We start from the raw sequence: 15,120 nt of genomic DNA on the forward strand, positions 1-15,120 counted from the left end.
AGCAGTGATAGACTTCTGGAAGGAGGCAGAGGACATGGCACTTTGATTGGGATTCCTATTCGTTGGTACTCAGACGTGGCATTGAGAGTGACTGACTGAATGGGGCCGTCTCATTTACTTATATAACCCTTTTTCCCTGAAGGAGGGAACGGAGATGACACGCCCCGTCGCCATGTCCTCTGTACCCTGCTGGGGTGCCAGTTCATCTACTCGGCTCCTCAGCAAAAAACTGATTTGATGCAAGCACCTGTGCCTCATTTATACCCGCGCTGCTTGGCATGAGCAGCTGGTGCAATCATTGCAAGCCAGTGTGCATTAGCTCGTTTAGTTACACTCAAAGTATATTCTCTCTTGCTAGCGACACTCCTATTCGTCAGTACTCTAACGTGGTGTCTCCTTACCCTCCTTCAGGGAAAAGGTCGGCTGCGCCCCTGCCCTCTTCTTCGGGCAGGAATTGCAGATCCGAGACCCTCAGATTATGCACTACGAAAGGGGGCTATGCCAAATGACTCTGTACTGTACACTATCAGCTTGCTGAGCTGTTAATAAATGCACTATTGTCAATATATTTCTCCTGAGTCTTTCTGGTAGAACTAGGGACCAAGACGTTCAGTTTGCTGTACTTACACTTGAAAACAGTCTCCATCCTCCGACATATTCAATGTCCAAAATGACGATTCCCCATGGGATAATAAAGTGTCAATCAGATTTACAGTACACTTCAGAATCTGGGCGGATGCAGTAGGCCAAGCGGGGATTTGAAACTGAAAACATCTATTGGTATGACAATTGACTACAATATAAACAAAACAAAGCCACAATTTAGATATTCATACATGGGAATTGCGTTGGATGAATTAGCACTTAAATAAGTAAATACTACACCCACCACACCCCTGGTGAACGTTGAACTGAATTAGTAATTATAAAAAATATATATTTTTGATGTTCACAAAAATAGGGGTTATTTTGATTTGTATTATGCATCAAAAAGGAGTTACCCTAAGTTTCTAATTACAGTCGTAGGTATCTATCATATGAAAAGTTCAGAAAATAACATATATGTCATTATGCAGCATCAGAGTGGATGAAAATGGGTGGGCCAGCCTGATGCAGACACTGTATAAATGAAAGGACAGTAAGGAGAGCAGAACACACTAATAATAGGAAGAGACTCACTCATGGCCTATGAGACAGAGGATCATGAGATTCAATACTGCTTTCCTGCCATCAACTCATCGTGTATCAAGGGAACACGCTCCAGTTTTGAACATACTATCATTTACATTTTTGTATCACTGCTGTCAGCATGGATTGTGTTTCTGAACCTGCTGGTGATCATCTCCATCTCTCACTTCAAGAAGCTTCACACTCCAACCAACATGCTTATTCTATCTATGGCTGTGGCTGACCTGCTTATTGGACTTATTGTGGTACCAATAGAGGGTATCAAGCAAATTGACACATGTTGGTACTTTGGAGACACTTACTGTGGACTGTTTGTAATAATCGTTAGGTTACTCCTTTCTATATCTCTTAGTAATTTAGTTCTAATTGCTGTTGATCGTTATGTGGCTGTCTGTTACTCTTTACTTTACCCACAGAAAATAACCATGACTAAAACCTTAATAAGCATCTGTCTCTGCTGGTTTTGCTGTTCAGTTTACATTATTTGCTTTGTAATTAGTAATGGATATTTTAACATCTCAGACAAAACAATGTGTTATGGCCAGTGTATTGTTTTGATTACTCCTGTGTGGAGATTTACTGATTTAATATTTTCTTTCTTATTTCCTTGTACTGTGATAATCACTGCATATTTGAGAATATTTTATGTAGCACATCAGCAAGTGAAGGTTATTAACTCTCAAATGAATGGTGTAAAATGTGTACTGGAAGTTTCAGTTAGGAGGAAATCTGAGAGCAAAGCTGCTCTGACATTAGGGATCATTGTGACGGCTTATCTGCTCTGCTGGATTCCATTCTATATCTGTTCTCTAACAAAATCTACAGCAATTTCATCCACTACAATGACATTTCTATTATGGACGTTTCATGTAAACTCAGGTCTGAACCCTATTGTATATGCATTATTTTACCGCTGGTTTAAAATATCAGTTAAACATATTTTAACTCTTAGAATATTTCAGCCAACATCCTCTCTGATGGACATTTATACAGATTATCATTCTTGATTGAAAAAGGGGTGTGGTGGGTGTAGTATGAAATGAACTTGAATGAGATACTGCCTAATACCTTTTTGCGTTCCAAAGCAGCATTACACGTATTCTTTATAAATAATGGAATCATTTTAGAGATGAAAAGGTAAACCCAGGATATGGACAAAGTGATAGAAATGTTGATGGTACTTATATAAACTTAATCCAGTAGTTAAATGCAGAAATACAAAATAGTTCAGAATAATTAAAAATGGACTGCTTAAACGAGCATAATGTGTATTGTTGTGCTTATTAATCTTGATAATAGCTCGACTTCTATTTAAAATTAATTCAGTCAGGTCCAAGTGTATATGTACAAAGTATTGGGTCAGCTATTACATTGATTTTGTGGAGTAAAATAGATGCTTCTTCTTTGGATGTTGTGTCCTGTCGCTAACCTTACACAGTGAATCTAGTAGTCTAAATTGATATTATTCATTAAATAACTTATATGACTAGTATTGTATGACTGATCACTAGACTTACTCATACATACAATCCATGTGTGCCAAACTACCTAAATGCCATCAAATGGCAATGTTTATAGTCTAATTGTCATGTTGTGCTCAGGTAAGAAGAAAAAGACAGACAAAGTCAATCCAAAATACTGTGGCCCACAACATGGCAAAGATAAGACAGAGGATGAAGCCTGAAGGAATGAGAGTGACTTAAATAGTCAACACAATGAGGATAATGATGAGACAGCTGACACAGATGAACTAATAATGATGATAACCGGGGAGACAGATAAGTAGTGGGAAACAGAACAAAGGAACATGTGACAGATACAAACAAACCGAGGCTATTTTTGAACCCCCATTAAGTAAGTAGTTAATGTCAATACGTACTTAACAAGTGCTAAAAGAGTAGGTACTATATAGCCTGATCGTGTTACAGTGTAAAAAATGCTCCTTATTTAAAAATAAAAAATAAAAGTTTTTGGGGTGAGAAAAATAATAATCGTATTTTTGGGACAGAAACAAGATTTCAATCAGAAATAAGATTATTTTTCTAGATATGGGGGGGAAAAGTAATATATACTTTGGATAATCAAAGTGCTTTACATTTATAAGTTGGGAGCTGATCTAGCCTGCAGCACCTCCTCAGCCTGCTCAGCCTGTGCAGCACCTCACTCAGACAGTCTGATATGTTGGGAGATCCGCTCAGGTGTAAGGCTCCGCTGAAAGGCATGGAGGCTCAGCTCTTCCCTTGCTGTTGTCGGGAACGTAGGGCAACCCCTCTGCACGTAAGCCCGGATGTCTAAACCCACCCAACTAACTTGAACATAAACACACATAACTTTGCTAACACAAAAACTCAACCATATTGCTTAAACAATCCAGTAATCAACACCAAACAAACAAATACCCACACTACACCTGGCTATGGTGTAGTATGAATAGTATGAATGTGATCCATACTTTATGCACCATGTTGACATTATCATGTGACCTACAATGTTATCATGGAGTCGGCTGTCGCGCCTGTGTGATCAATTCGCATTTTCTTATCAGTGCCAAAGAGACTCAAATAACTCAATTTTTATAATTCAGGCAAGTGTTATACGTCATTATAATCTAAAGGGGTCATGAACTGGCTTTTAAAAAAATGTTATACTGTTGTCTTAGGTCAACTTATAACAATCACGTTTTTTACATTAAAAAACATCATAATGAATAAGTAATAGGCTATTTTCTATACTGGTTTTGATGCTCTCTTCTAAATGCTCGGTTTTGATGGGCATGCTGCACTGTAGACTTGGAAGTATACACCCATGGCTAGGACTGGATAAGATTTGCATATTTAATGAGCTTCTGCTCCTCTGTCAGTTTACTTAAGGGATTATTTTGAAAGCGGCAACTAGAATTATTCTTTCACAGGTGTCGCAAAACGTCTTTATCAAACAAACACAATGATTTATCTCATCCACCCGTCATTGATTGGAATATATATATGTTTTTATTACTGCTTCAGAATGCTTCAGTTCAGAGGATTTCACAATTAATGATAAACACATTTAAGGCTTTACAGAGCGGATGGCTGGACGAATGGTTGCAGCCAAGTGCAAGCAAAAGTGACGTAGGCTACCTGACATTTCACATGTTTATTATTGCCACCATTCCCACGCACACATGGGACAGTTTGCAATACTTCACTGATAACTACATTACTGAACAGAGACATAAACGGCAAAGTTCAGCCCCTGTCGTGGAGACTGAGCAGCCCAACATCTTGATTGAGACAGCGCAGTCTCTCAGGTGTGTGTGCCCGCCCGCCGATGTTTGTTACTTGTGTAGGTGAGTTTGTGTGCACATGTATGTTTGAGTGTGTTTTAAGTACAATTACAAAGCAATTCATGGTTTTGTTTAACTCTGAAACAATTTTCGAGTTGCGTTGTGGTAAAAATAGCTACGGGTAACGCCAGCTGATTGAGGAGTGCAACCATTCTACGTCATCAACCTAGAACGCAAACAAAATGGCGCCGCCCATGGTCCAAATATAAAATCGATTTTTTAAATAATGTAGATCTTTCATGGGTTTTCTACTACATATTTCAGTAAGAGACATCATTTATGTTATATTAAGCCATACAAGTCTCAACACCAGGGGATCCCTTTAAGTAAGGTAACGAAGTATTTGTACTTCGTTACTTGACACCTCTGGATGTGACGGCATACCCGGAAGCTATAAAGGGGCGCATTGTAGCGTCAGATATCACTCTACATCATAACGCTCTGTGTGTGTTTGAAACACTGTCTGTCTATTTATTGTTGTCTGTCCCATATTTTATATATATATATATATATATATATATATATATATATATATATATATATATATATATATATATATATAATCAGTAAAAAGAGACCTAGTAGACGATGTCTAATACAGAGTTCAAGAGGTGCGTGCATTCGTGTCCCCGCTTCATCTCGGGAACGGACACGCACTCTCTTTGTGTACAGTGCCTGGGCGTTCAGCATGGTCAGGCGGCTTTCGAGGGAGCCGCCTGCAGTCATTGCGAGCTGCTGACGCTCAGGGTACTGAGGTCTCGGTTGGCGGTCTTTGATGAGGCCGGCCAACCATGTGAGCCCGGCGCCGCAGATTGCTCTTATAAGAACTGACCCACCCCACCCATCCCGACACCAGACAACCTATAATGCACACCCTCCATACAGGCTACTTCAATAGTACTAGCCCCTTTAATACCGCCTGAAAACTCGATGTCAAGTTTGTCCTAGCTTTTGTCAGGTTCTTAGATGGTCGGAACTTGCTATCACTTCAAAATTTGAGCCTTTCAAAAAGGGGCCTCTCCCAACAGCAGGTCCAAGCTCTCAGGAGATGGTCCTCAGATGCTTTTCAAAGCTATATTGGGACTAACCATTTCCAGATCTTAAAAGCCCACTAAACTTAAACCCTCCGGACCGTCCAATGGGTTGTTTTTTTTCTCCATCCAGCGAGCATTTGAGAGGACACAGCGAGAAACCTCCCAGGCAAGCACTCATGCTTTTCTTTCCTGTTTTTCGGCGTTCCAATGAGAAGTGGAAAGTTTCCACGCATCAAGGCGGTCTCCAAAACGTCTTTATCAAGGAGTGCAACCATTCTACGTCATCAACCTAGAACGCAAACAAAATGGCGCCGCCCATGGTCCAAATATAAAGTCGATTTTTTAAATAATGTAGATCTTTCATGGGTTTTCTACTACATATTTCAGTAAGAGACATCATTTATGTTATATTAAGCCATACAAGTCTCAACACCAGGGGATCCCTTTAAGTAAGGTAACGAAGTATTTGTACTTCGTTACTTGACACCTCTGGATGTGACGGCATACCCGGAAGCTATAAAGGGGCGCATTGTAGCGTCAGATATCACTCTACATCATAACGCTCTGTGTGTGTTTGAAACACTGTCTGTCTATTTATTGTTGTCTGTCCCATATTTAAGTTTAGCCCACTAAACTTAAACCCTCCGGACCGTCCAATGGGTTGTTTTTTTTCTCCATCCAGCGAGCATTTGAGAGGACACAGCGAGAAACCTCCCAGGCAAGCACTCATGCTTTTCTTTCCTGTTTTTCGGCGTTCCAATGAGAAGTGGAAAGTTTCCACGCATCAAGGCGGTCTCCAAAACGTCTTTATCAAGGAGTGCAACCATTCTACGTCATCAACCTAGAACGCAAACAAAATGGCGCCGCCCATGGTCCAAATATAAAGTCGATTTTCAAGGCGGTCTCCCACATATGAGGCAGCATACAGCTCCCATCAAGAAATGGTGTAATCCCACCTGTCTAGTTTTTCCAAATTACAGTTGCTCCCTGTTCGTGAGCCAACAGAACCCGTCCGCCAGAGCCACAATCCACTCACGGGCCCTCCTCATCAAGCAACCAGGACCCTTCTCGAAATGCCAGCCCGCCATACTCGGCACTCGTGGGGGGTATTTAGCAGGCGCCTGTCCTATGCTCTTTAGCCTTTTTTGGGGGGTGGGGGGTACTCTGGGTTTGGGCCATATTCCAAGCTCGAAGCCATCCACCCTGGACAGCATGGCAAATACACATTTAAATCTACTCTCAGTAAATTATATATAAGTGTAAACTCGTGAAATAACTGAACAAATACAATTGATGTGTGCTTGTTAGTCACTGAATTGGAGAAAATGCTTTTTTGTCTTATGGCTAACAAACTAAACATTACTACAAAATCGTTAAATGTATGTATGAAAGGTATGAAAATAAGTAAATGTATATATGGTAGAATCATACTTTACATAAAAATACGTATTCTCATGAAATCACTTTGGATTACTTTTGAATTAGTAATTATGAAATAATTATTTGATGTTCACAAGAATAAGGGGTATTTTGATTTGTATTATGCTTAAAAAGGAGTCAACCTCAGTTTCTATTTACTATTTACAGTTTTAGGTATCATATGAAAATTTCAGAGAATAAAATATGTATGTCCTTATGTAACATTAAAGTGGGTTAAAATGGGTGGGCCAGCCTGATGCAGACACTGTATAAATGAAAGGACAGTAAGGAGAGCAGAACAAACTCCTAACAGGAGGAGACTCACTCATGGCCTATGAGACAGAGGATCATGAGACTCAATACTGCTTTCCTGCCATCAACTCATCATGTATCAAGGGGACACGCTCCAGTTTTGAACATAATATAATTTACATTTTTGTATTATTGCTGTCGATATGGACTGTGTTTCTGAACCTGCTGGTGATCATCTCCATCTCTCACTTCAAGAAGCTTCACACTCCAACCAACCTGATTATTCTCTCTCTAGCTGTGGCCGACCTGCTTATTGGACTTATTGTGGTACCAATAGAGGGTATCAAGCAAATTGAAACTTGTTGGTACTTTGGAGACACTTACTGTGGACTGTTTGTAATAATCATTAGGATACTCCTTTCTACATCTCTTAGTAATTTAGTTCTAATTGCTGTTGATCGTTATGTGGCTGTCTGTTACTCTTTACTTTACCCACAGAAAATAACCATCACTAAAACCTTAATAAGCATCTGTCTCTGCTGGTTTTTCTGTACAGTTTACAATATTTGGTATGTAATTAGTAATGGATATTTTAACATCTCAGTCAAAACAATGTGTTATGGCCAGTGTATTGTTTTGATTACTCCTGCGTGGAGATTTACTGATTTGATATTTTCTTTCTTATTTCCTTGTACTGTGATAATCACTGCATATCTGAGGATATTTTATGTTGCACATCAGCAAGTGAAGGTTATTAACTCTCAAATGAATGGTGTAAAATGTGTAATGGAAGTTTCAGTTAAGAGGAAATCTGAGAGCAAAGCTGCTCTGACATTAGGGATCATTGTGACGGCTTATCTGCTCTGCTGGATTCCATTCTATATCTGTTCTCTAACAAAAACCACAGCAATTTCATCCACTACAATGACATTGCTAGTATGGACGTTCCATTTAAACTCAGGTCTGAATCCTATTGTATATGCATTATTTTACCGCTGGTTCAAAATAACAGTTAAACATATTTTAACTCTTAGAATATTTCAGCCAGCATCCTCTCTGATGGACATTTTTACAGATTATCATCCTTGATTGAAAATGGTGTGTGATGAATTGAATGTGAATGATAACTAAGGCTGCCAGATACTGCCTAGTATCTTTTTGTGTTCTAAGGTGGCATGGCATGTATTCTTTGTATAAAATGCAATCCTTTTAACTAGTAAAAAAGTAAATCCAAGATGTGAAGAAAATGACAGAAATGTTGATAGTACTTAGATATGAAGTATAAACTTCACCCAATAGATAAATGCAAAAAATACAAAATAGTTCAGTGCAATTAAAAATGGACTTCTTAAACTAGCATGATGTGTATTGTTATGCTAATTAAAATAGTTTGCTATTAGCTCAAATTCTATTTTAAATTAATTCAGTCAGGTCCAGTTGTGTATTTATTATGTACACTTTATTGACGGAAGTACTGGAACACCCCTCCAAATCATTGAATTCCAGTGTTCCAATCACTTTTTATACTGTGTTTTATTCAGCTGTTACATTGATTTTGTGGAGTGAAATGGACACTTCATCTTTTGATGTTGTGTCCTGTAGCTAACCTTTCACAATAAATTAAGGGTGTAACGGTACACAAATCTGATGGCTTGGTACGTACCTCTGTTTTGAAGTCACGGTTCTGTACGATTTTGGTACAGCAGTTTTACAAAACAGTGGTTAACTGAAAAAAATTGTCTGTCCTTAAATTAATTCAATTATAACTAAAAGTTCCTTAAAGATAATGCTGTAAATAGGGAGTCCCTACTTAGGCTACATTGTAAAGGTTAACAACAGAGCCCAACTATTAGCCTCAATTCAGTTATTCATTTTTAGATATAATAATCAACACACATAATGCAGTTTTTGCATTAACTTCTAAATCTAAATTAATGTTTTTTTCTTCAATTTGTTGTTGAAATATAATAATTCACATGGCTGTCAAATCATGACAGATTTATTTAAATATAGGCTACATTAAATAAACAAGACATCTAGTTGAACATCAGCATAACGACAGGGTGAACACATGACATAACAGAGATCAGACAGAGGCTAAAGAAATGGGAGTAACTAGTGAACACAATATGAATATTGATGAGACACCACTGACACAGATTAACTAATAATCTGAAACTGAATCTCCATGCTGATGAATATTCAAATGTGTGGGTGTGTTTAAAACCAAAGCATCAACCCCCCTGTGTAATGATGTGACCAGGTTTCCTTTAATACAGATGCATCCTCAATGCTGTCTCATTATTGACCAATCCAACAAGCTTGAAAATCCTCCTGCAGCTACAACATGTTTCTATGAAGAAGTGGTCTTATTTTTGAGACTTGTTGTATTTCTAATATATTTGTAAATGTTTAACAGGGTTCTTACAGATGCAGACAATCAAGCAATGGACTACTGCTTTTCAAACCACAATTTGTCATGCATCAAAGAAATCAAACCTAAAGTAGAGTACTTTTTTTTGTACATTTTCATATCGTTAGCATCTGTTTTTACTGTGTTTCTGAATCTGCTGGTGATCATCTCCATCTCTCACTTCAAGCAGCTTCACACTCCAACCAACCTGCTCATTCTCTCTCTGGCTGTGGCCGACCTACTTGTTGGACTGATTGTTATACCACTGATGGGCATCAGATATATTGAGACATGTTGGTACTTTGGAGAGACATTTTGTTCTTTGTTTCCATTTATTCTTTATACTATTGTTTCGGCATCTCTTGGTAATTTAGTTTTTATATCTATAGATCGTTACATTGCTGTGAAAGATCCTTTGCAATATCCAACAAGGGTCACCACCAACAAAGCTGTTTTTTGTATAATTTTAAACTGGCTATGTTCAAGCATATATTCAGTTATCATGTTATATGATGCTATCTTCATTTCAGAGAACCCTAATACATGTTATGGGGACTGTATTGTTACTGTCAAGTATGAGTATGTTCTCACAGACCTCATTGTTTCATTGGTGGCCCCTTGTTCAGTTATAATATCTTTATATGGGCAGATCTTCTGTATAGCAAAATATCAAGCTCGGCTCATAAACTCTGTCACAAATGTCAGCAAGTCAGAAAAAAAGGCAGCAAAAACACTGGGGATTGTGATAGCAGTTTATCTTCTATGTTGGATACCATATTACATAACCTCACTTTTTCCAGGACATGATTCAAATGAATCCGCTGTGATGAACATTATGTGTTGGATTTTGTATTTGAATTCTTCTATAAATCCCCTCATCTATGCATTATTTTATCAATGGTTTAGAATTTCAACTAAACACATTCTGTCTCTGAAAATATTCAATCCATCATCAGAGTACTTAAGTCTGTTCCCAGATGTAAATGATCATTGATAATCTGTCATGTCAATGGCATAAAAAACAAATCGATTTGTATGATGTATTTTGTTGGCCATGCTGTGGTAGTTAACTTTTTGTACTGCAACCTCTATCAATAACAGCACCTCTAACAACAGTTTGATAACATATTTAGAGACAATAAACTGTGCACCTGCAGCAGAGACAATTGTGTGTCAGAAAATAAATTTCTATGTGGAAATACATAACGATAAACATTTATGTCTCCTTTCTCTCTGAGAATGTGAAAATAATGAGAGAATAATGTGGCCTAAAAAAAAGGTTCAGCATTCAGATGTTTCAACATCTTAACTGTGAGAATTAAGCTATGTGCAATTGAATTAAAGCAACAGAACATTACTTTACATTAATATAGAACATTTCTTGCATTACTACTGAGTATATATTTCTATAAAATATAATATAATTTGGATTTGTTTTCTGTTTAAACATTTCGCACTGTTTATGTGTGTGTGTGTGTGTGTGTGTGTGTGTGTGTGTGTGTGTGTGTGTGTGTGTGTGTGTGTGTGTGTGTGTGTGTGTGTGTGTGTGTGTGTGTGTATAAAAAATAGAAAATGTAGTGCTGTGACAGGACAGCTTACAAGATGAGACACTAAATTGGGTTCACAAGAACAAGACCAGACAAGATTGTTGCACAGTATTCTTAAAAAAAATCCTCCATGACAAAATGCGTGACTGGAAAAATAGTCTGCAGGAGCATCTTGAAATTATTTAATAAATGAGTATTAATTATAATATGCATTGAAAGACAACAATATACAAACACTGTAAAAAGTTTTGCTACAAACTTAATTGGTTCTCTTCAGACTGTACTGTAAATACATTATGAACTTCCAGAACTTCTGATTGAGGGTGTGTGAGACCTCCTAATTGAACTCCTTTCCACAAATTGAACATATGGGAAAAAAACTCAGTATTCAAAGTCCAAACAGAGACCAGAGCTAAGAGGGGGTAACAAATAGGGGAGAGTGGGACACATCCTAATGCTTTTTGATTGTCTCAGTTTGTGTAAATCCACTCGGGGTTCAGAGTATTTATTCCACATTAACTGCACACATGTCTAGTACAATTATGTGGTTTTTTTTATTTGCAGTCTATACTTGTTTCTTGATTTACCCCGAAAGAATGGAAGTAAAATGTGACAAATACATGCCCCATAGGAGGGGTTCATTTTAAAATGTGAGGGGCACATTGTAACATTACCAAATGACAGCTTAAAATGTTTTATAATCAAAAAATATCTATGCTATGCAGCATAGTTCAAAACATAAAATATTTCATAAAAACTTGTTTCCTCAATGCTCCCATATCCCAGGATGGGTTCTTCGGCGGCACGGTTGAGAAATTCACCCAACAGTTCTCAGCCGCCCAGAAGCAGACAGGGGCCATCAAGCACATACTGCCACAGTGGCCAGCTGCTCCACCTTTTAGGGCTCGGGTTGAGCTGCACTCGCGAGCTGCGTGCTTTGTGATGGTTCAGTCGGATGCTTCCCTGGAAGCAGAAGCATTGCCATGGCTGATGCCCTAGCATGAACGGCAGGCCGCTGCATGAAGGAAGAGCAGCCGCCCCGACGCAGGTGACGTAAGTTGTACTCCCCTCGCTTAGAGGGTCTAAGGTACTTTCTACTGAGTACACTCACTCCAAACGCTGTTTTCATTTAAAATATATATATATTTTGTTTATTAAATGCCAATTTTTTATTTTCTAAAGCATTTCTAAATTCAGTTCATATGCCCAACAAACGAAATGTCTAGCCAAAATAATGAAAGTGGTAAAAAATAAATTAAAAAACATTAAAAAAACATTTGAGTTACCATGCAAATTCAAACATTTCGCTCTTCTCTATATGTGTCAACCTGGCGCGTAAAAGTCGATCATTCTTTACAGATGACAGTTTCGGTTTGTTTGGAGAGAAGATGAGACAGAGTTCTTTATTAAACTCATAAAAGACAATAGGATTACAGTAATACTGGATTCTAAACACATAAATGCTACAGAAGAACACTGAAGGAGATCTGACACACACACACACACATACACACACACACACACACACACACACACACACACACACACACACACACACACACACACACACACACACACCTCATATCCATGCCACTTAAGTAACCTAAGGGGCTTTCCTTGCCATTAATGCTTGGAAATTGGACACGTCTCCTTCAAATAAAAATAATGGCTAGTGCGGTGGATGGGATATAGGCTACAAACCTACCAAGTGCAATAATTTTGGAATGACCTATCGCGAGAGGAAAATAATATGTTTTAGTCGCATAACTGCAGCTATGGAAACAGACAAGTCACGGGAACAGAGAACAAAGCAACATATGACCTAAGCAAAAACCTAACAGAACAAGTCAGAAATGTAACAAACGCTATCTGCTATTCTCTCTGACATTTGAAGGGTGCGCGCATGTGTGTGTGAGCACGGTTCGCGCTTATATCGAACGATCGTGCAGGCTAGGTAATACAAAAATAATAGTCCAATAAATCGCGGGTGGATGAGAAATAAATCATTGTGTTTGTTTGATACTTCAAGACACTTCAATCATTCCGGTTGCCGCTTTCAAAACAACCCCTCCCTCATGTGTATTGAACTGACAGGAGCTGAAGCTCATTCAATATGCAAATATTATACAATCCTTGCCGTGGGCGTTTACTTCCAAGTCTCCAGTGCAGCACGCCTATGAAAACCCACCGTTTTGAAGAGAACCTTAAAACCAGTGTAGAATATACACTCTAAATACAGCAATTAATAAAATGTTGGAAGAGCAAACTTCTTACTTGTGGTTAGTTAAGAAGACATATTATATTAAGTCTGCACAAATATATTTGAAAAACATTAAATTAATTGATATTTTCAAATCCCGTTAACTTTTAGAATGGCAAATGTTGACTGGACTAAAAAAAGCAAATCTAGTCAATTTTTTATAAAACAATATTTTACACACAATATTTTACTACGGTAAATAGATTTTTGTTTGTGCTTTTGAAATGGGCTGTAAGAAACATTTGGCAATAGCCTGTATCAGAACAACATTTGTGAAATTAGATGTAGGCCTATTTTCCATGTTTTTTTATGATGGTATCTGCATTATGATAAGAAGATAGATCCTACAACACTTCTATTACATATTTAATATAAATATATAATTCATGAACATATGTAGCTAGTTTGTTGCATTTAATCTGCCTAATTTTAATGAATACATACAAGAGCTCGTATGACTTCTCCAATATCATGCGGAAGGATCTGTATTGCTCGTTCGATTTCGCAGAAGGATCTGTATTCGCGGAAGGAGATCAAAGGACTTCGCGCAGTTCGCGGGTTTCACCAGGAGACAGGAGTAGCAATTTTGAGGGCACAGTTCACGCGTCAGGTAAGTGGTAATGATTAAATTGCAGACAAATGTGGCGAACATATTAGGCTTCTGTGGATATTTAACGTTAGAAGTGAAGTAAGTAAGTTAGAAGTAAATATATCCAAGGGAAATAGGGATTAGCTATTTAAGTGATGTCTGTCAAGTTCATTAGTCAGAGTCATCAGACTCGTCACCGAATTAATGCTCATATGAAGCTAACGTCTTTCTCTCATTAGCTATAGGCCAAGGTGTTGATTTGTATACGAGCAAATTTACTGAAACATGTCAAACGTCTGAACGCTGAGCTCCCGCCGGGCACTCTTTGAGGAGGGTGCCTCGGCTCGTGTTCCCCGCGGCTCTGGTCCCGCTGCTGCCGAGGCAGAGCGGAGACTGCAGTCGTGGGGTTCACAATTGGATGTTGCAGAGGGGTTAGAGACGGGCGCTGCCTTATCTCTGCCCTCACCTGCACCATCCAGCGGCTCTTCTCGGGGCTTGGAAGCACGCATGGCGGTTTCTTCCCCCCCCGAGAGAGTCGCCGGTGCTCCAACTATCCAGCTCTGAGGAGGTGGACGTTGAGAGCATCGCGACTGAAGATTCGCCACTTCAGTCCCCTGCGAGTGAGGAGCTCGTTGAGGTTTTGACGCGAGCAGTGGCCAGATTAAACATCGACTGGCCCACTGAAAGATCAGAGGCAGGAAGAAAGCGTGCTAGTAAATTAGACGAACGATTCCTGCCCTCTCGCGCTTCAGAACCTTAGCGCCGGGGCCTGCCGTTCTTCCATGATTTGCACACCGAGGTGGCAAGATCATGGAAGAGACCGGCATCATATCGTGTCTTCAGCCCACAGACTTCGGTCTATAGCAACATTCTCGGGCTGAAGCAGTATAGTTATGGGGCGATGCCAAAGGTATAAGAGACGCTTGCGAGCCATCTCTCGCCTTCCTAGGCATCGTCCCTGAAGGCCCCGACGTTACCCACCAGACCATTAAAAACAACGTCGGCACTGGTGGGCAAAGCGTACTCGGCAGCAGGTCAGGCTGCCGCATGCCTGCATACAATGGCAACAATGCAGGCGTATCAGGCTGACCTG

The 15,120-nt window shown here is 39.0% G+C and overlaps 2 protein-coding genes and 1 pseudogene across 2 annotated transcripts; all 3 read left to right on the plus strand.

Annotated features, from left to right (window-relative positions):
• The first annotated feature begins 1,181 nt into the window (after nucleotides 1-1,181).
• Nucleotides 1,182-2,195, plus strand: LOC137062423 (trace amine-associated receptor 13c-like). Its single transcript, XM_067433289.1, has 3 exons — nucleotides 1,182-1,244; nucleotides 1,356-1,638; nucleotides 1,900-2,195. Exons 1-3 carry the CDS (start codon nucleotides 1,182-1,184, stop codon nucleotides 2,193-2,195), a joined length of 642 nt encoding a protein of 213 aa, XP_067289390.1.
• Nucleotides 2,196-7,300: 5,105 nt separating this feature from the next.
• LOC137062425 (trace amine-associated receptor 13c-like) lies at nucleotides 7,301-8,307 on the plus strand (annotated as a pseudogene).
• Nucleotides 8,308-9,665: 1,358 nt separating this feature from the next.
• Nucleotides 9,666-10,625, plus strand: LOC137062426 (trace amine-associated receptor 9-like). Its single transcript, XM_067433290.1, has one exon. The coding sequence runs from the start codon at nucleotides 9,666-9,668 to the stop codon at nucleotides 10,623-10,625; it is 960 nt and encodes a 319-aa protein (XP_067289391.1).
• Nucleotides 10,626-15,120: the final 4,495 nt, after the last annotated feature.

This window comes from Pseudorasbora parva, chromosome 23, assembly GCF_024679245.1.
Source record: "Pseudorasbora parva isolate DD20220531a chromosome 23, ASM2467924v1, whole genome shotgun sequence".
Classification (NCBI taxonomy): Eukaryota; Metazoa; Chordata; class Actinopteri; order Cypriniformes; family Gobionidae; genus Pseudorasbora; species Pseudorasbora parva.

What these genes read in the sequence shown, in the direction of transcription:
- LOC137062423 (XM_067433289.1), top strand. Translation starts at nt 1,182, where the DNA reads ATGGCCTATGAGACAGAGGATCATGAGATTCAATACTGCTTTCCTGCC. An exon ending in CTGCCATCAACTCATCGTGT is followed by an intron (nt 1,245 to 1,355) that starts ATCAAGGGAACA and finishes TCCATCTCTCAC; the next exon opens with TTCAAGAAGCTTCACACTCC. An exon ending in TAAAACCTTAATAAGCATCT is followed by an intron (nt 1,639 to 1,899) that starts GTCTCTGCTGGT and finishes GTGTACTGGAAG; the next exon opens with TTTCAGTTAGGAGGAAATCT.
- LOC137062426 (XM_067433290.1), top strand. Translation starts at nt 9,666, where the DNA reads ATGGACTACTGCTTTTCAAACCACAATTTGTCATGCATCAAAGAAATC.